General features: G+C 45.9%; 1 protein-coding gene across 3 annotated transcripts in view; it reads right to left on the bottom strand.

The window, feature by feature from the left end:
* Nucleotides 1-5,811: 5,811 nt before the first annotated feature.
* MAP7D1 (MAP7 domain containing 1) overlaps nt 5,812-16,295 on the bottom strand; it is a 67,662-nt gene continuing 57,178 nt past the window's right edge. For all 3 annotated transcript variants that reach the window (XM_089478123.1, XM_089478122.1, XM_089478121.1), the window contains 10 exons: nt 15,063-15,184; nt 14,289-14,545; nt 13,457-13,643; nt 12,059-12,239; nt 10,459-10,563; nt 9,461-9,514; nt 8,714-8,777; nt 8,224-8,332; nt 7,860-8,062; nt 5,812-6,686 (listed from right to left, as the gene is read on the bottom strand). In XM_089478123.1, the coding sequence (XP_089334249.1) occupies nt 6,676-6,686; nt 7,860-8,062; nt 8,224-8,332; nt 8,714-8,777; nt 9,461-9,514; nt 10,459-10,563; nt 12,059-12,239; nt 13,457-13,643; nt 14,289-14,545; nt 15,063-15,184 (1,293 nt within the window). In that variant the 3' untranslated portion in view covers nt 5,812-6,675. The remainder of the gene's footprint in view (nt 6,687-7,859; nt 8,063-8,223; nt 8,333-8,713; nt 8,778-9,460; nt 9,515-10,458; nt 10,564-12,058; nt 12,240-13,456; nt 13,644-14,288; nt 14,546-15,062; nt 15,185-16,295) is intronic.

Genomic DNA, 16,295 nt, shown 5'->3' on the forward strand with positions numbered 1-16,295 from the left:
GGGACCTCCAGTCCAGCCCCTTCTTCTGCCATGCAGGAAGACATAGAGCCCTAGAGAGGGAAGGGAACCCAAGGGACCTCCAGTCCAGCCCCTTCTTCTGCCATGCAGGGAGGCAGAGAGTCCTAGAGAGGGAAGGGAACCCCAAGGGCCCTCCAGTCCAGCTCCTTCTTCTGCCATGCAGGAAGACATAGAGCCCTAGAGAGGGAAGGGAACCCCAAGGGCCCTCCAGTCCAGCTCCTTCTTTTGCCATGCAGGAAGACATAGAGCCCTAGAGAGGGAAGGGAACCCCCAAGGGCCCTCCAGTCCCGCCCCTTCTTTTGCCATGGAGGAATACAGAGGGTCCTGTAGATGCAAGGGAACCCCAAGGGCCATCCAGCCCATCCCCTTCTTTTGCCATGCAGGAATACAGAGGGTCCTGTAGATGGAAGGGACCCCCAAGGGCCATCCAGTCCATCCCCTTCTTTTGCCATGCAGGAATACAGAGGGTCCTGTAGATGGAAGGGACCCCCAAGGGCCATCCAGTCCAGCCCCTTCTTTTGCCATGCAGGAATACAGAGGGTCCTGTAGATGCAAGGGACCCCCAAGGGCCCTCCAGCCCATCCCCTCCTTCTGCCATGCAGGAATACAGAGGGTCTTGTAGATGGAAGGGACCCCCAAGGGCCCTCCAGTCCATCCCCTTCTTCTGCCACATAGAGGGTCCTGTAGATGGAAAGCCCTGATGATCTGATTTTTGAGTTTTTAAGATGTCTTTCTAATTTTCTTATTTTCTTTTTGATCTGAAGTTATTTCTTCTTTTAGAATTTGAATGCATGTCTTTTTGTTTTGCTGTGAATGTGATGTTTTCTTTGAGTTTGTCCTCTTTGGTTTCTTTGCTGGTGTTTTCCTTTGGTGTCTGAGGAGGGTGCAGAGCCGAAGTGCAGCCAGCAGAGGGCGGCGGAGAGCAAGGCCTGGAGCGTGTGTTCCAAGTGACGTCACAGGCAGCCAGCAGAGGAGATAAGAGCACTGGGGGCTCTGTCATCCGCTGAGAGCCAGCGTGGCTCCCGGCCCAGCTGAGCTGCCTCTTGGCCAGCAGGTGGCCGGTTCGAGGCCCTGGAGGCCCTCAGGTAAGTAACCCGGGCGCCAAGCTGAGCTGCAGCAGATGGCCAGCTTGGAAACCGGTGGAAGTTCCTTTTGCAAAAAGGAGGGAGAAAGAGCCTTCAAAACATTCCTATCATTTCAGATCATCATCATCTGCCCTGCCTTGGACTTTGGGGGGGGGGGGGGGTCTCCTCCCTTGGACTTTGGGGGGTCTCCTCCCTTGGACTTTGGGGGGTCTCCTCCCTTGGACCTTGGGGGGGGTCTCCTCCTTGGAGGTCCTTCAGCAGACTCCGGACGCCCAGCTTGGGAATCTATTTAAATTTGCCCTTTTAGTTTGCAGGAATACATAGAGTCCTAGAGATGGAAGGGAACCCCAAGGGCCCTCCAGTCCAGCCCCTTCTTCTGCCATGCAGGAAGACATAGAGCCCTAGAGACGGAAGGGAACCCCAAGGGCCCTCCAGTCCATCCCCTTCTTTTGCCATGGAGGAATACAGAGGGTCCTGTAGATGCAAGGGAACCCCAAGGGCCATCCAGCCCATCCCCTTCTTTTGCCATGCAGGAATACAGAGGGTCCTGTAGATGGAAGGGACCCCCAAGGGCCATCCAGTCCATCCCCTTCTTTTGCCATGCAGGAATACAGAGGGTCCTGTAGATGGAAGGGACCCCCAAGGGCCATCCAGTCCAGCCCCTTCTTTTGCCATGCAGGAATACAGAGGGTCCTGTAGATGCAAGGGACCCCCAAGGGCCCTCCAGCCCATCCCCTCCTTCTGCCATGCAGGAATACAGAGGGTCTTGTAGATGGAAGGGACCCCCAAGGGCCATCCAGTCCAGCCCCTTCTTCTGCCATGCAGGAATACATAGAGCCCTAGAGATGGAAGGGACCCCCAAGGGCCATCCAGTCCAGCCCCTTCTTCTGCCATGCAGGAATACATAGAGCCCTAGAGATGGAAGGGACCCCCAAGGGCCATCCAGTCCATCCCCTTCTTTTGCCATGCAGGAATACAGAGGGTCCTGTAGATGGAAGGGACCCCCAAGGGCCATCCAGTCCATCCCCTTCTTCTGCCACATAGAGGGTCCTGTAGATGGAAAGCCCTGATGATCTGATTTTTGAGTTTTTAAGATGTCTTTCTAATTTTCTTATTTTCTTTTTGATCTGAAGTTATTTCTTCTTTTAGAATTTGAATGCATGTCTTTTTGTTTTGCTGTGAATGTGATGTTTTCTTTGAATTTGGCCTCTTTGGTTTCTTTGCTGGTGTTTTCCTTTGGTGTCTGAGGAGGGTGCAGAGCCGAAGTGCAGCCAGCAGAGGGCGGCGGAGAGCAAGGCCTGGAGCGTGTGTTCCAAGTGACGTCACAGGCAGCCAGCAGAGGAGATAAGAGCACTGGGGGCTCTGTCATCCGCTGAGAGCCAGCGTGGCTCCCGGCCCAGCTGAGCTGCCTCTTGGCCAGCAGGTGGCCGGTTCGAGGCCCTGGAGGCCCTCAGGTAAGTAACCCCGGCGCCAAGCTGAGCTGCAGCAGATGGCCAGCTTGGAAACCGGTGGAAGTTCCTTTTGCCAAAAGGAGGGAGAAAGAGCCTTCAAAACATTCCTATCATTTCAGATAGAGCCCCCCCCCCAAAAGGTCCTACATTTGAAAAATTTGTCCTACATTTGTCCTGGTTTGGAGGCCCTGACTAATGGCATCCCTACTTGGGGGTCATGGCATCCCTGAAAAGTGCAGGCCAGGCCTCTGCATGGCACACTGTACACCAGAGATGGGAAATGTGTGGCCCGTGAAAAAATGTTTTTGCAAATGGCATCTCACATCTCTTAGGGAATGTGTGCGAAATTCCCCCTACACAGGCCATTCAAGGGCATGGAGAGGCCCCTTTTGGAATGGGAAGTAGTGCGGAAATTCATCTTTCTGCCTCTTTCTGTTTAAAAAAAAGGGGGGGGTTGAAAAGTTGATGAAATCCCATCCATCCAACCTGTGCTCTGGGACATGGAGAAATTTTGAGGCAGACATTGTCAAGGGATGCCAGTTTGCACACTAAGTTGTGACTGGATGAGAGTGTAGCAGAGTGAAGTCCATGATGGTAAGCCTGCACTGGCAATGAGTGATGCAGCCACAGGCAACTGGGCCAAGTGGTTATGAGAGCCACTTAGCAGAGTTTAACTGCTTTGAGAATCTGCTTGGTCTTTGGAGAGTGCATTGCTCTCCATATTGCTGGGAAGTATGTTTTTTTCCTCCTTGCTAGGGAGTTGTAGTCTTGCTAGCATGCAGGAAGTTATGCTATGCTGATTTATTTTGCATCGTGTATACAGTGAACCCTTTTTATACGCTGGGGTTTGGTTCCAAGATTCCCCGTGGGTAACAAAATCCGTGGATGCTCAAGTCCCATTAAATATAACGACATTGCAAAAATGTGTCCCTTATTAAAAATGGCAAATCAAGGTTTGATATTTGAAATTCATACTTTTTGGGAACATTTTCAAGCCATGGATGCTTGTACTTAACCACATTGCTATATTTTGCTTTGCTTATTTTGTTTAGCACTCTGAGTAAAGCTTTGTTTTTGTTGACATTCCTCCATGACTCTGCTGTGATCTTTTTCAACAGACCCTAACAGACACTTGGTGGCAGTGGGGTGCTGTGTTGGCCCCTAGGTCTTGAGGGGCAGTGTGCCCCCCTAACACACACACAACAGTTGCTCATTCCTTCTCTAGACCTTCCACCAAGAAAAGAAGGACCCCCACTCAGGAAAATAATGAGTGTAAAATAGTTGTTGGTGGATTTTTTGGGCTATGAGGCCGTGTTCTAGAAGAGTTTATTCCTGACGTTCACCAGCATTTTCTGAAGATGTCAGCCACAGATGCTGGCGAAACGTCAAGAATAAACTCTTCTAGAACACAGACTCATAGCCCGAAAAATCCACCAAAAACTATGGATGGCAGTTGTGAAAGCCTCCGACTTCAAATTAGTGTAAAAGTTAAATATTGCTGTGAAGTCGAAGGCTTTCAAGGCCGGCATCCATAGTTTTTTGTAGGTTTTTCGCGCTATGTGGCTGTGTTCCCGAAGTTTATTCCTGACGTTTCGCCAGCATCTGTGGCTGGCATCATCAGAGAAGGTGCTCTGAAGATGCCAGCCACAGATGCTGCCAAAACGTCAGGAACGAGCCCGAAAACCCCCCAAAACATTAAAAATTGCTGCCCGGCCCCCAAAGCTCCAAGGATGTGTGATGGCCTCTTTGAAGGCTGGAGTTGGGAACCCTAAACAGGACCTTTCAGAAAACAGAATTGACGCAACGAATGAAAACGAAACTCAGAAAGACGTTCTTGCGAGAGTGGAACCTCCTATTTGCAGCCAAGGTTGGGAAGGGTGCCGTCAACAAGCTTTGAAGATTGATTTTATTTAGGCTGAGGAAGAGATGATGTTTTAATGTTTGAAAGAAAGGATGTAGTTGTTTTTCCCCTCCCTGTTCCGGTTATAAGGAGTCAGGATTGAACTGAATACGCGAAGTGTATATATGCAAGGAATGGGGGAAAGGATTAAGGGATGCACTATTTGTCTTGGCAAATAACAGTTATGATTATTAATTTTTGTGAGGAGGATATATGTGTTTAAGAGAGCCTGCATGAACTATGACTCTGGAGATCAGGGTTCGATTCTCTGCTCGAGAATAGAAACCCACTGGGTGATCTTGGCTTGCCATTGCCATCTTCTGAGGCTGAGAGCCCCCTCTGAAGGAACATGCAAGAAAACCCTATGAGAGTTTTCTCTTCGGGTCAAAAAATGCCGGGAATCACACCAAAATACCGTGCGTGTTCTATCTAGGAGGTTCTACAAATTTCTAACAGAATGGTAATGATATTATTGCAATTCACCCAGAAGAATTGTATATTTCCAGTGTCCTCTGTTAGTAATAGAAGACACTCAACAGCTCATGGACCCTCTTCATTTGTCTCTGAGGAGTGGCAAGGGGGCTATTTTACAATGTGAAGTCGAAGGCTTTCATGGCTGGCATCCATAGTTTTTTGTGGGGTTTTCAGGCTATGTGGTCATATTCTAGAAGAGTTTCTTCCTGACGTTTCGCCAGCATCTGTGGATGGCATCTTCAGAGAAGATGGCATTCTCTGAAGATGCCAGCCACAGATGCTGGCGAAACGTCAGGAAGAAACTCTGCTAGAACATGGCCACAAAGCCCGAAAAACCCACAAAAAACTAGGGCTATTTTACGTTTGCATTACTGTTATTTAAAGACCGTCCTGAAATTTCCTTTAGCATTAATTTTTCCACTTGGTCAGCCTGAATTATCCTTTGAGTTGCCAGGCTCTTTGCAAGAGACAGCTCAGCAGCTGAACTAACTAGGCTGAAGTCTTCTTTGCAATCTTTATTATAATCACAGAGAGAGTTTTTATTTGTATTTGAGAGCTGCTCTTTCTCAGTCACCTCCACACATTTCTCCTTTGTAGAGGACTGAGTAATTTTTGTTAGAGCCTTCGCTTTCCTTAAAGGATGGTTCACAACAGACTGAGTAAAGCCAAGAATTTTATAGCCACTCCAAGTCATTATTTGGAAACTGATGGGTATGGCCTACCAAAATGCAAGAAAACCTGAAAATAGCTGCAGGATCATCCAAGGTTGCTGATCCCTGGCTTAAGGGTGAATGGCATGAAGTTAACCATCCTATTTCTACTGCAGGACTAACAGCCCAAACCATTCTGCAAACATTCGGCCAAAAAAAAAGTTAATGGTCTCTTGTTATTTCTCCACTTTATTTTACACAAAAGGTTGTTCAGATGCATAATACTGTCACAATGACACTGAGGCGCAAGGCGGTCCCAGCCATTGCACACTGTGCACACACACACACACACACACACATACAGACACGCGGAAACAGCACCGCCCCCCCAAAAAAGCAGAGTGTGTTGGACAACGACAGTTGTTGAGTGGTTAACCATGTGCGTGCCTGTGCACACACATATACACACAAGCACTCAGTCACACGAATTCTGCAAGGCTTGGGACCAACGGTGGGAGTTTAAATTAGAGATCTAGTTGCTTTCCATTGGCTGTAACAGACACACACACTCGCACACAGACCCCAACCGGGTGCAAGGATCCAATCTCCCCTGCCGTGCCCTAGCCCATGTCCAAAAATAAGACCCTCTCCCCAAAAAAGGCATCTCCCGCAAACACACATGGATGGGGAGGGGAGGCAAGTTAATACCACAAAGGGGGCTGCTTGTGGAATCCTGTTTGCTAACACTGAGGTTTATATACATTATTCACATCCTTTGTACCCAGCCAGTTGAATAGCTATGTGATTATATAGTCTTGTGGGATGAGCTATGGGTGAGGGAAGTGGGGAGGTCAGTCTGATAAGGTGCATATTAAAAAAATAATCATCGTCATCGTAAAATGAGAACAGTAAAAGAACGAGAGAGTCTGTGGGGCTGGGACGCTCCCAGCCTGGTTTCCTGCAAAGTCCTCGGTCCTTGCAGGGCAGGGGATGGCAGGGGGTCAGGGTATTTTCTTCTTCCGAGTACAGCTAGCCTGGAGTTGGCACGTCGTGGCATCTGTCCTTTACAGGGAGGAGGAGGAAGGTGGCGTCAAGGCTTAGAGAACCTCTATGAGTAGGAAAAACAACAAAGGAAAGGATCAGACACTTGAAGGGATACCCATTTCCTTCCCCCAAAGAACCACTGACTTGTTACTTTCCCTGTGTCCCAACATGTGGTACCTTCCATTTAAGTTGCATGCCATATGCAAGCACACATGCTTGATCCTTTCTGGTTGGATGTATTCCAGTGCGTTAATTTTGTTCTCAAAAAATCTTTCGGATTTGGGGACACACCAGTTCCTTTAAACTACAGGTTGAGTCTCATCTGGAATTCCGAAATCCAAGATATTGCAAAAAAGGCAAAATTGTCCACATAGGTGGCTGAGATAGTGACACCTTTGCTTGCTGATAATTCAATGTACATACATTTTGTTGCATGCACAAAATTACAGTGGGCTCTTGGTATCCTCTGGGGTTTGGTTCCAAGACCCCTCATGGAAACCAAAATTTGTGGACCACTCAAGTCCCATTAAATAAAATGGTGTGGTGAAATGGTGTCCCTTATAGAAAGAGGCAAAATCAAGGCTTACCTTTGGGAGATATGTGTGTGTGTGCGCATGCATGCGCACACACACACACACACAGAGGGGGGGGAGAGACATAGGATACTTTCAAGCCATAGATGGTTGAATACGTGGATACAGAGGGCCAACTGTATTATAAATTATATTGTGTATAAAATTACCTTCAGTCTATGTGTATAAGGTGTATATGAAACACAAATGAATGTCATGTTTAGACATGAGTCCCATCTCCAAGATGTAATATGGAAATATTCCCAAACCCAAAAACTCTGAAATCACAACCATTTCTGGTCCCAAGCATTTCAGACAAGGGAGACTCAACCTCTATATTCCTATGACTAGAATCTGACTGATAGTTAATGTGGTGGATAAGGTGCGTGCCTACTGTGTGTGCCTAAAAAACTTCTTTTCCAGGGTTGAACAGATAAAACATTTGCCATTTGGTGTTTAATGATCAGAAGCTTTTACTGCTGCAGTTGTTCATTAACATGTATTTTATAGATGTCAACTTGTAGCCAAGGAGATCTGGTCAAAGGCTGGATCTGGTGCAACACAGAGGTATAGTCATAACCTTTGCATTCTCCTGCTAACCCTTTTGTGGGGATCCAAATCTTGCTGGCATGTGGACAAACGTGGTGGCAGAGTCAACGTCTTACCCGTAATCTGTGGGGCCTTGGGCACAGCCTTGGTGAGGAAGGGCTCCTTGTTGGCAAAAGGTAGGATGGGCTCACTGGCCATGCTGAGCCCGGGGCTTGCAGAGTGTTCCCGTCCGCTGGTCTCCTTGGGGGACGAAAAGCCATTCTCATGCTTGGCCGACTGCAGGCCATTCACCAGGGACAGAGCGGAGCTTGCCGGAGAGCTACAATAGGGAGACAATGGGAGCGGTGTTTTAAAATGGGTTTTAAACTTTTTTTGCCAACGTTTGTCAAGGCAGGGAAGAAAGGCAACGCCTTGAGGTCTCTTCCAGCTCTATGATGCTATGGTAATAATGATGATGATGGTGATAATAATAGGCAATACCTGTGTTGCGTGCCCTCAGGAGCTGGGCCCTTGTGACCAGCTGGGCTTGATGCTTGCATCTCAGGCAGTTCTTCTTCCTTGGGGAGGCTTCCAGGGCGTTTTTCACCACCTGCAAAACACAGGGAACACTCAGGGACCATGCAAGCCTTTCCATTTGTTTAGGAACATGTAAGAAGGAGAACAAAATATATATGACTAATATGCTCTGTAGCTGTGTGTGTGTGTGTATAACAATTTACAGATATGATAAAAGAGATGTTAGATGCATATGTCCAAAAGGGTGCACCCTAACCTTCCTATTAGCTATTTTCATCCAAATGCAAAATGGTGAAAGTAGTGGCTGATGACAGGAAAAAGAAATGACATTCTCTTGGAGACAAGACTTTGTAAGTTCTTAACCCAAAACTGCTGGTGCCTGAACCCAAAACAGCCTGTGACCCTTCCTTCCTGTGATATTAAGAATACCATCTGCAATTGGAGTGATTCTCACCTGTCCCCATTTCGGTGTCTTGTTTCCCTTCCTTCCCATTCACAAGTTTCTTGTCGTCTTTCTTCTGTAAAAACAAAGGTAAGTGTATCTGATTTATTTGGGATAGAACATAGGGATGTAAACTTTTACTCATGGCTGTTTTCTTGCGCTAGAATGGGAAACTATACCATTTGTTCTCCTTGCCTTAAAGACAGGTGGGATAGTTTCAATCAGTCTCAAAGGAGAGTTTCAACATACATGAGAACTGTTTTTGTGCAAACTGCACAGATTTTCTCACTGAAGTATAATAGCTGCCAGCTCATTGCATTTACAAATCAAAGCATCAGGTGAGTTGTTTGCATCTCTTGGAGCCATAAGCCAATCCTTCTGAGTTTTGTGTGTCTGTGTGCAGGTGTGTATATGGCTTTCCTACAGAAAAGGAAAAGATAGAGCCATTTTGTCAACATTGTAGAGCCCTTGACCAAAAAAAAAAAAAAATAAGACTGAAAGGTCTGATCCAAGCCACCAGAAAACTCAAACACCAGCAAATCCTACAGAAATGCACAGAAGTCAAATGTACTGAGACTTGGGTGAGCTGTGCACCTCCTCCCATCCTCCATTAACGGACAAAGAGGGCTGGTGTCTGCATTTTCTGCTTTTGGGATCGAAACCTCTCAGGACTAGCAAACAGTGGCTCTCCACCTTCTTGAGGGCAAATTTAACACCGTTCCTGCCAAACCTGGGGAAGACAACACAGGGAGTGCTTACTTTGGCATCGGCTCCATCTGCTTTCCGTGTCCGCTTCATGATCTCCTCCAGCCGCTGGAGGGGAAAGAGAGTAAATACTGTCTTAGAAACCCTGGTTTACATCATTGGCTTAAATTGGCTGAATATATATGTATATACTCATGCATAAGTCTAGAAATTTTAGTCAAAAAATTGACTCCAAAAACCTGAGTCACCTTATCCAAGGGTCTGTGTAAGGACTGTACTTTTATAATTTTTGGTGTTGTTTTCTTCTACTTCATCTTTTAGATCCTTTGTTACATGCTCCTAAGTTTTCCCTTCGACTTATCCACATCATATCAAAATTCATAGTTTTGATCCCAAAATCTGCCCTTGATGTATACATAAGGTCGACTTATAGATAGGATAGGTAAGGGGTGCCCAACCTTTTTGACTCACAGAGCCCTTTTTAGAATCAGTTTCTATGGTGGAGCCCCTAAGAGAACTACACTCTGTCTTACAAGTTAATGGTGATTGAGAGTGGTGTTACTTTTTGTTTCTTATTCTTTAATTTCATTCAATTTTTATTTCTTTCATTTTCCTGGAGTGGCCGCAGAGCACCTGGGAAGTGCATGCAGAGCCCTAAGGGCTCTTCGGAGCGGGAGCCGCCGGGATAGATGATAGATAGATAGATAGATAGATAGATAGATAGACAGACAGATGGGCCATGGTCTTGCTCTGCACCCCAGTTCATTGGTTATTTCCTGCCATCCATCTGTTCATCCTGTGTTTTCCTACCTAGCTAGCCAATTACCAGTCTGTTTTGCTTTCTTTTTCTTCCTTCCATCCATCTGGTGGTAATAATAATAATAATAATAATAATAATAATAATAATAATAATAAATTTATATCCCATCTCTCCAAGCAGATTGAAGCAGCTAACAATAATAAAACAACATTAAAATACAATTGCCTTCCTTACAACCTTGCCAAGCAGGTATGGGACGCCACCATTGCCCTGCGTCAAAGGGCAGACTCACCTTCTTCCGCTCCAGCCGTTCTTGTTCTTCCCGCTGAAAATGCTTTTCACGTTCCACCCGTTGGCGCTCAGCCTCTTCGCGGGCACGGGCTTCTGCCTCCTCCCTCTGCAGCAAATGGTAAGGAGAAAAAAATAGCATGCATTACTCTTTGGATCAATTTATTTGCCCTGGTACTGTACAGCCAGGTGGGAAGCAATGGGATAGTGAAACATGGGCAGGCAAATGGGGATTCTCTAGTTCAGAATTCTCTAGTTCTGACCATTAAAGTATTGGGGTGGTGGGACACCCCTTACTGCCCTCCTTTCTAGAAAGAATACTGCCAGCCTTTCTGTAGAATAAAAGGAGGTGGTAGAGACCTTGAGAGGTCATCCAGTCCAGCTGTCTGCTTAATGCAGCATCTATTAGATGTCTGGCAGTCTCCACTGCTACATAATGCACTATAATTTCTAAGAAAATGCTATGAGGGTGCAGCTGGTAAAATATTAAGAGCATGAGAGCATGGAAGGTCTTTTCTCACCTATAATCGAAATGGTCACTCCCTAAATGGGAGATATAACACAGAATGTAAATGGTCCTCTTTTGGGAGTTATTCATCTGCCACACATAATTTGTTTAAAGTGGGAAATGTCACCACCCATCACACTCATTTGCACATATGGCTGGATATACCAATGTATATTTTGATCACAACTGCCCTCTTTTGCTTGTGGGTAACAAAGGGATCAGTGCAGCAAAGAGTCCTGTGGCACCTTAGATACTAATATTTATTTCATTAGAGGCTTTCATTGACCTTATGCTGTTGTGAGTCTTGAAGATGTTGCAGACAGGACTTTGTTGGTTGTGGTGCAACAGATTTATCATGATTACCTCTTTGGAAAAAGGGGTTGACGCAATAATCTCAGGGAGAGTTAAAGGAACACCAAAAAGATCTCTGGCACTTCAGACATAATTGCTATCTTAGAAAACACAATCAGTTCCCATCACTAGATGGCAGTGCTTTCCTGACCAGTTCATTGCCAACTGGTCAACAAATGCTGAAGGCCCCATGTGAGCCAAACTGATGCACTCCATGCCAAATGCACACCAACCCTGCACGGTGGTCTACTACAGGCAAACTGACTTCAATTGCTGCTCAATTAATTCAGCAGTAGGGAGAAAGGAAGAGTGAGAGAAGTCTTTCCCTTCCCAGCAGGTTCAGGCAAAAGCAAACTGCTGCAGCATCTCCTCACTTGCCTCTTCTTCCCCGTTAAAAACATTTTAACAACACTCTGATATTGCTGGGCCACAAGTGTTCTGGTTTCCATCTATGAAACATCAGAAGGAGAGCCAGCGTGGCATAATGATTTGAGTGCTGGACTACGACTCTGGATACCAGGGTTTGATTCCCACCTCCGCCACGGAGGCAAGTCACACTCTCTCAACCTCAGGGGAAGGCAGTGGCAAAGCTCTTCTGAACCCATCTTGCCAAAAAAAAACCCCATGATAGGTTCACCTAAGGGTTGGCATGAGTCGGAAATGACTTGAAAGCACACAACGACAAATGAAGGAACATCCCCAGTAGATGAACCTCTATGTACATCCCACATATCCCGAAATATACCTGTTTCTGGAGGCGTTCTTGCTCTTCCTGCTCAGCCCTGGCCCGCTCCTGGGCCTCGCGTTCCTCTTGCCGAACGTGCTCTTCTTCCTGCTGCCGACGTTCTTCCTCCAACCTGGCCATCTCAGCCTGTTGCTGGAGGCGTTCTTTGGCTTCTTGCTGGGCCCTTTCCTCCGCTAGGCGCCTTTTGGGTACCAAACATTACAGTCACCCAAGCTGCTTCAGCCCAAAGAAGACAAGACCACCATGCCCCGCACTGGCATACTTAACATATATGATACTCAGTACCAGGGTGACCAGGTGTCCTAACAGCAAAGAAGGACAAGGCACTGGACAATGTGCGACATTCAAATAAAAAATGTAGGCCATTAGAAAACAAAAGACAAAAACACTAATAAACTTCTTCGTCATGCTCAAAATGGAAGACATTTTGAAATTCCTCCTGGACCCGGATCTCCATCCAGCACTCTAAGCCAGGGATGGGGAAAGTCTATGGACCAAATGTGCCCCTCAAACCCCAACTTTGTGGTGCCAAACTCCACCTGAACCCCCATTTAAAAAACAAAATTGGGGACTAAGCCCAAATTGTCCACTAAACATGGCAGTTTAACTCTATTTGTTCCACTGCCCATCTCTAAAATGTTACATATAACCTATTTGGATCTGAAAATAACGACAGAAAATGGTCTGATGTCGCTTCTGGACAGAAGGCTGAAAGGTAGGACATGTCCCTGAAATAGGAGCACCTCTGGTCACCCTGCCTGGTGCGGATCTTTTTTTTAAATAGCCCCCAAATTTATTTTCAGCACTTTCAAACAAAATTATTTTCAGCAATAATCATGGAATGAAATGAATAATTATGTTTCCGCTGCCACTGCTGTTACTTAATCCCTAAAGAGACAGGTAATAGCAGTAGCAATAGTTTTTACTGCTCTGATTTAATGTATGCTGTATACTGCTTTCAATCCCGTTTCAGAGAAAATACAATATATACAATACAATACACACACACATTATACAATACAATATATACAATATACAATACAATAAAACAATATCTCATCAAGCGCTAGCATTATGTTTTCAAAGTCTTTTCCTTCTAAGCTAATGAAAGCCATAAAGTCTAGAAACTTGTTTTGAGCGTAAGGGAAGTCAACTGTGTCACACTCAACAATTAATGCCATTTGACACTGCTTTAACTGTTTGACACCATGCTATGGAATCATAGGATTTGTAGTTTGTTGTGGCACCAGAACCCTCTGACAGAGAAAGCTAAGTAGCTCACAAAACTATAAATCCCAGAATCCCACAGAGTTGAGCCACGGCAGTTAAAGCAGTGTTAAACTGGATTAATTCTGCAGTATGGATGCCGCCTCGGTCTAGAACAGCTCTCCAGCTTACCTTGCTTGCTCCTCCTGCTCCCGGCGCTCTTGCTCTTCCCGTTCTCTCTGCTCCCGGGCTTGGCGCCGTTTCTCGGTCAGAAGCCGAGCGGCTTCTTCTCGGTCTGTGGTGCCCGCCATGGGTTTGCCCGGAGTTGTCGCCTGAGGCGCTGGCACTGGACTTGCAGCACCGGTGGGTCTGGAAGTATCTAAAGAACCCCAAATAAATTTTGGTCACTTCACCAATAAGAATAGGAAACAGCTCCACTTCACTTTGACCCCATTTGCGTAACTGCCAGATTGTGAATTCCTGCATGGCAGAATCAGGTTGGACTGGATGGCCCTTATGGTCTCTTCCAATTCTCTGATTCTATGATTTCCACTGGCTTTCCGTTTTCTGGAGCCATTTTGTGGCTTATTAGAGGCCACTTTCATATCAGCAAAAATTATATACTTCATTTTATTTACTTCATTTGTATGCTGCCTTTCTCCTAGAAGGGACCCAAGGCAGCTCACAGATAAAAAACATATTCAAAACTTCACAATAAAATTCAAAACAATTAAAATAATCTAAACAGATTATAAAATTACAATAAAGATATACAAAAGTTAAAAGACATAACTAAAACACTCCATAAAAGCCACCCTGATACATATGTGCGATGCCTGATTATATAAGAACGTCTTAGTTTGCCGTTGAAAGGCAACCAGGGACAGAGCCAGCCTAGCTTCCCAAGGGAGGGAGTTCCAAAGTGGTAATATTGTTCCAAAGTGGCAAAGTTGAGTTCCAAAGTGGCAATAAGCTGGGCAAAGATGCTAAGCTTCCCGCCACTCCAGTCCTTAAACAGACCCACCTGGTACTGTTTCGTTGCTCCCCACAATCTTGGGAGTCTCGCCTGGGGCCGGAGAAGCCGCTCCTCGCTCCTTCTGCTCATCCTTGCGTTCACGGACTTTGGGCTGGCTGTCGTGATCCCTGCGCGGTCGCACTTTGGGCGAAGATTGGGAGCTGCGGTTGAGACCCGACCGATGGGGGGAACTGGGACCGGTGCTTGGTGAGGCTGGGCGTTGTTTGGCAACAGCTGGGGATGCTGGCCTGGGCTTGGGTCCGGGGCTGTGCGGAGACAAATATATACAGGTGAAAGATGGAGATGGAGAGCCAGCATGGTGTGGTGGTTTGAGTGATGGACCAGGGCACTAGGAGACCAAGATTCGAATCTCCACTTGAGCACAGAAACCCAATGGGCAAATGGGCATCCTTAGGCAAATCCTACTATCTCACCCTCAGAGGAAGGCAACAAATTCTGCTAAAAAAATTGTGTGATGACAGGTTCAACTTAGGGTTGCCATAAATCGGAAATGTCTTTGATATCCCACCTTTCTCCCAAAATGGGATTCAGGGTGTCTATGACTTAACCGCAGGGGTGAATCCACACTGCGTAATTAAAGCAATTTCATACCACTTTAGCTGTTTTGACTCCAATTTAAGGAATCCGGCAATGTGTAATCGGATGAGGTATTTACAATTCAGTGCTGGAGAGCTCTAGTGCAGTGCTAATCGAAGCGGTGGTCCAAAATCTCAAGTCACAACAGTGCAATGGAAAGCACCCCCCTTTGCCTCAAGCATTTACCTGCTCTCAGGTGTGCGCAGCTGGCGAACCTGGCCAGAAGGCATAGACTGGCGTTTTCGTAGGGCAAGGGCGCTTTTCTCTTGAGCATTTTCCCGATCTTTATCTTTCTTCTCTTTCTTTTTCTGAGGATGCAGAGTGAGGGGGATTGGCACAGTGAGAGAGAAAACAAGCCGTCAGACCCAGACAGATTGGCATTGTTGGACTTTTTGCCAGGCAAGGTAGATAGTTTAGAGTCTACCTTACTCAATAACTGCAGAGCTTGGAAATTTTTTCCTTCTTTTTAAAAGGAATATCGCCAAAGGCCACATTCGCTGGAGAATTCTGCATATTAAACATCCAGTTATGCACACATGCTACACCCTGGTGAGATTTGAAACTAGAAATAATGCAGCAGGGGTGAATTCTGAGACTTGTAGTCCAAAAAAGGAATTTTATACAAATTCCATGGGCTCCAATTCTTGATCCGCACCCTAAACCCAAATGTAATTCAGCCCTAGATTCTAAACTCTTGGGTTTCTGGTCTCTGTTATCTATCGCCCTACTGATGGTTGCTAGGCAATGACAGCATCTTTCCTTTTCTCTCTATTCCCGGAGGTGATGACAGATTGCAAAGAACAGACCTGGAGCACGTTTGGACACAATCCAGGCAAAGATGGAATACATCAGTGGAGTGCACAGTACCTACCATCAACCCCCACATATGCCTCCTGACTTCCATGTCAATAAAAGGTACAGGTTGAGTCTCCTTTATCCGATAAGCGTGGGTTTTTCAGATTTTGGAATAATTGTATATAATGAGATATCTTGAAGATGGGACCCTAAAGTCTAAACTCATGTATGTTTTGCATACATCGCCCAAAGGTAATTTTAAACACAATATTTTAAATAATTTTTGTCCATGAAACAAAGTTTGTGTACATTGAACCATCAGAAAGCAAAGGTGTCACTATCTCCACCATTCATGTGGACAGTTTTGGACTTTGGAATATTTTGGATTTTGGAATTCTGGATAAAGGAGATTCAACCTGTACAATAATAATGAAGTAACTACCCAACCATTTCCTTGGTTATTTGTGGCACCCCAAATCTGCCGCCTTACAGTGCCTAATGGTAGGGCTGGTGAAGTCACTGGCAGAATCAGCTACTGCCATGGGATAGAAACAATGGGAGCAAGCTTTGCATCTCTAACTGCTGATCTCCATTGTCTGCAGAGGGGAGGTTCTGAGGTCTCAT

The sequence above is a fragment of the Sceloporus occidentalis genome, unplaced genomic scaffold (genome assembly GCF_023333645.1).
Source record: "Sceloporus occidentalis isolate IW3139 unplaced genomic scaffold, rSceOcc1.0.p SCAF_13, whole genome shotgun sequence".
NCBI lineage: Eukaryota > Metazoa > Chordata > Lepidosauria > Squamata > Phrynosomatidae > Sceloporus > Sceloporus occidentalis.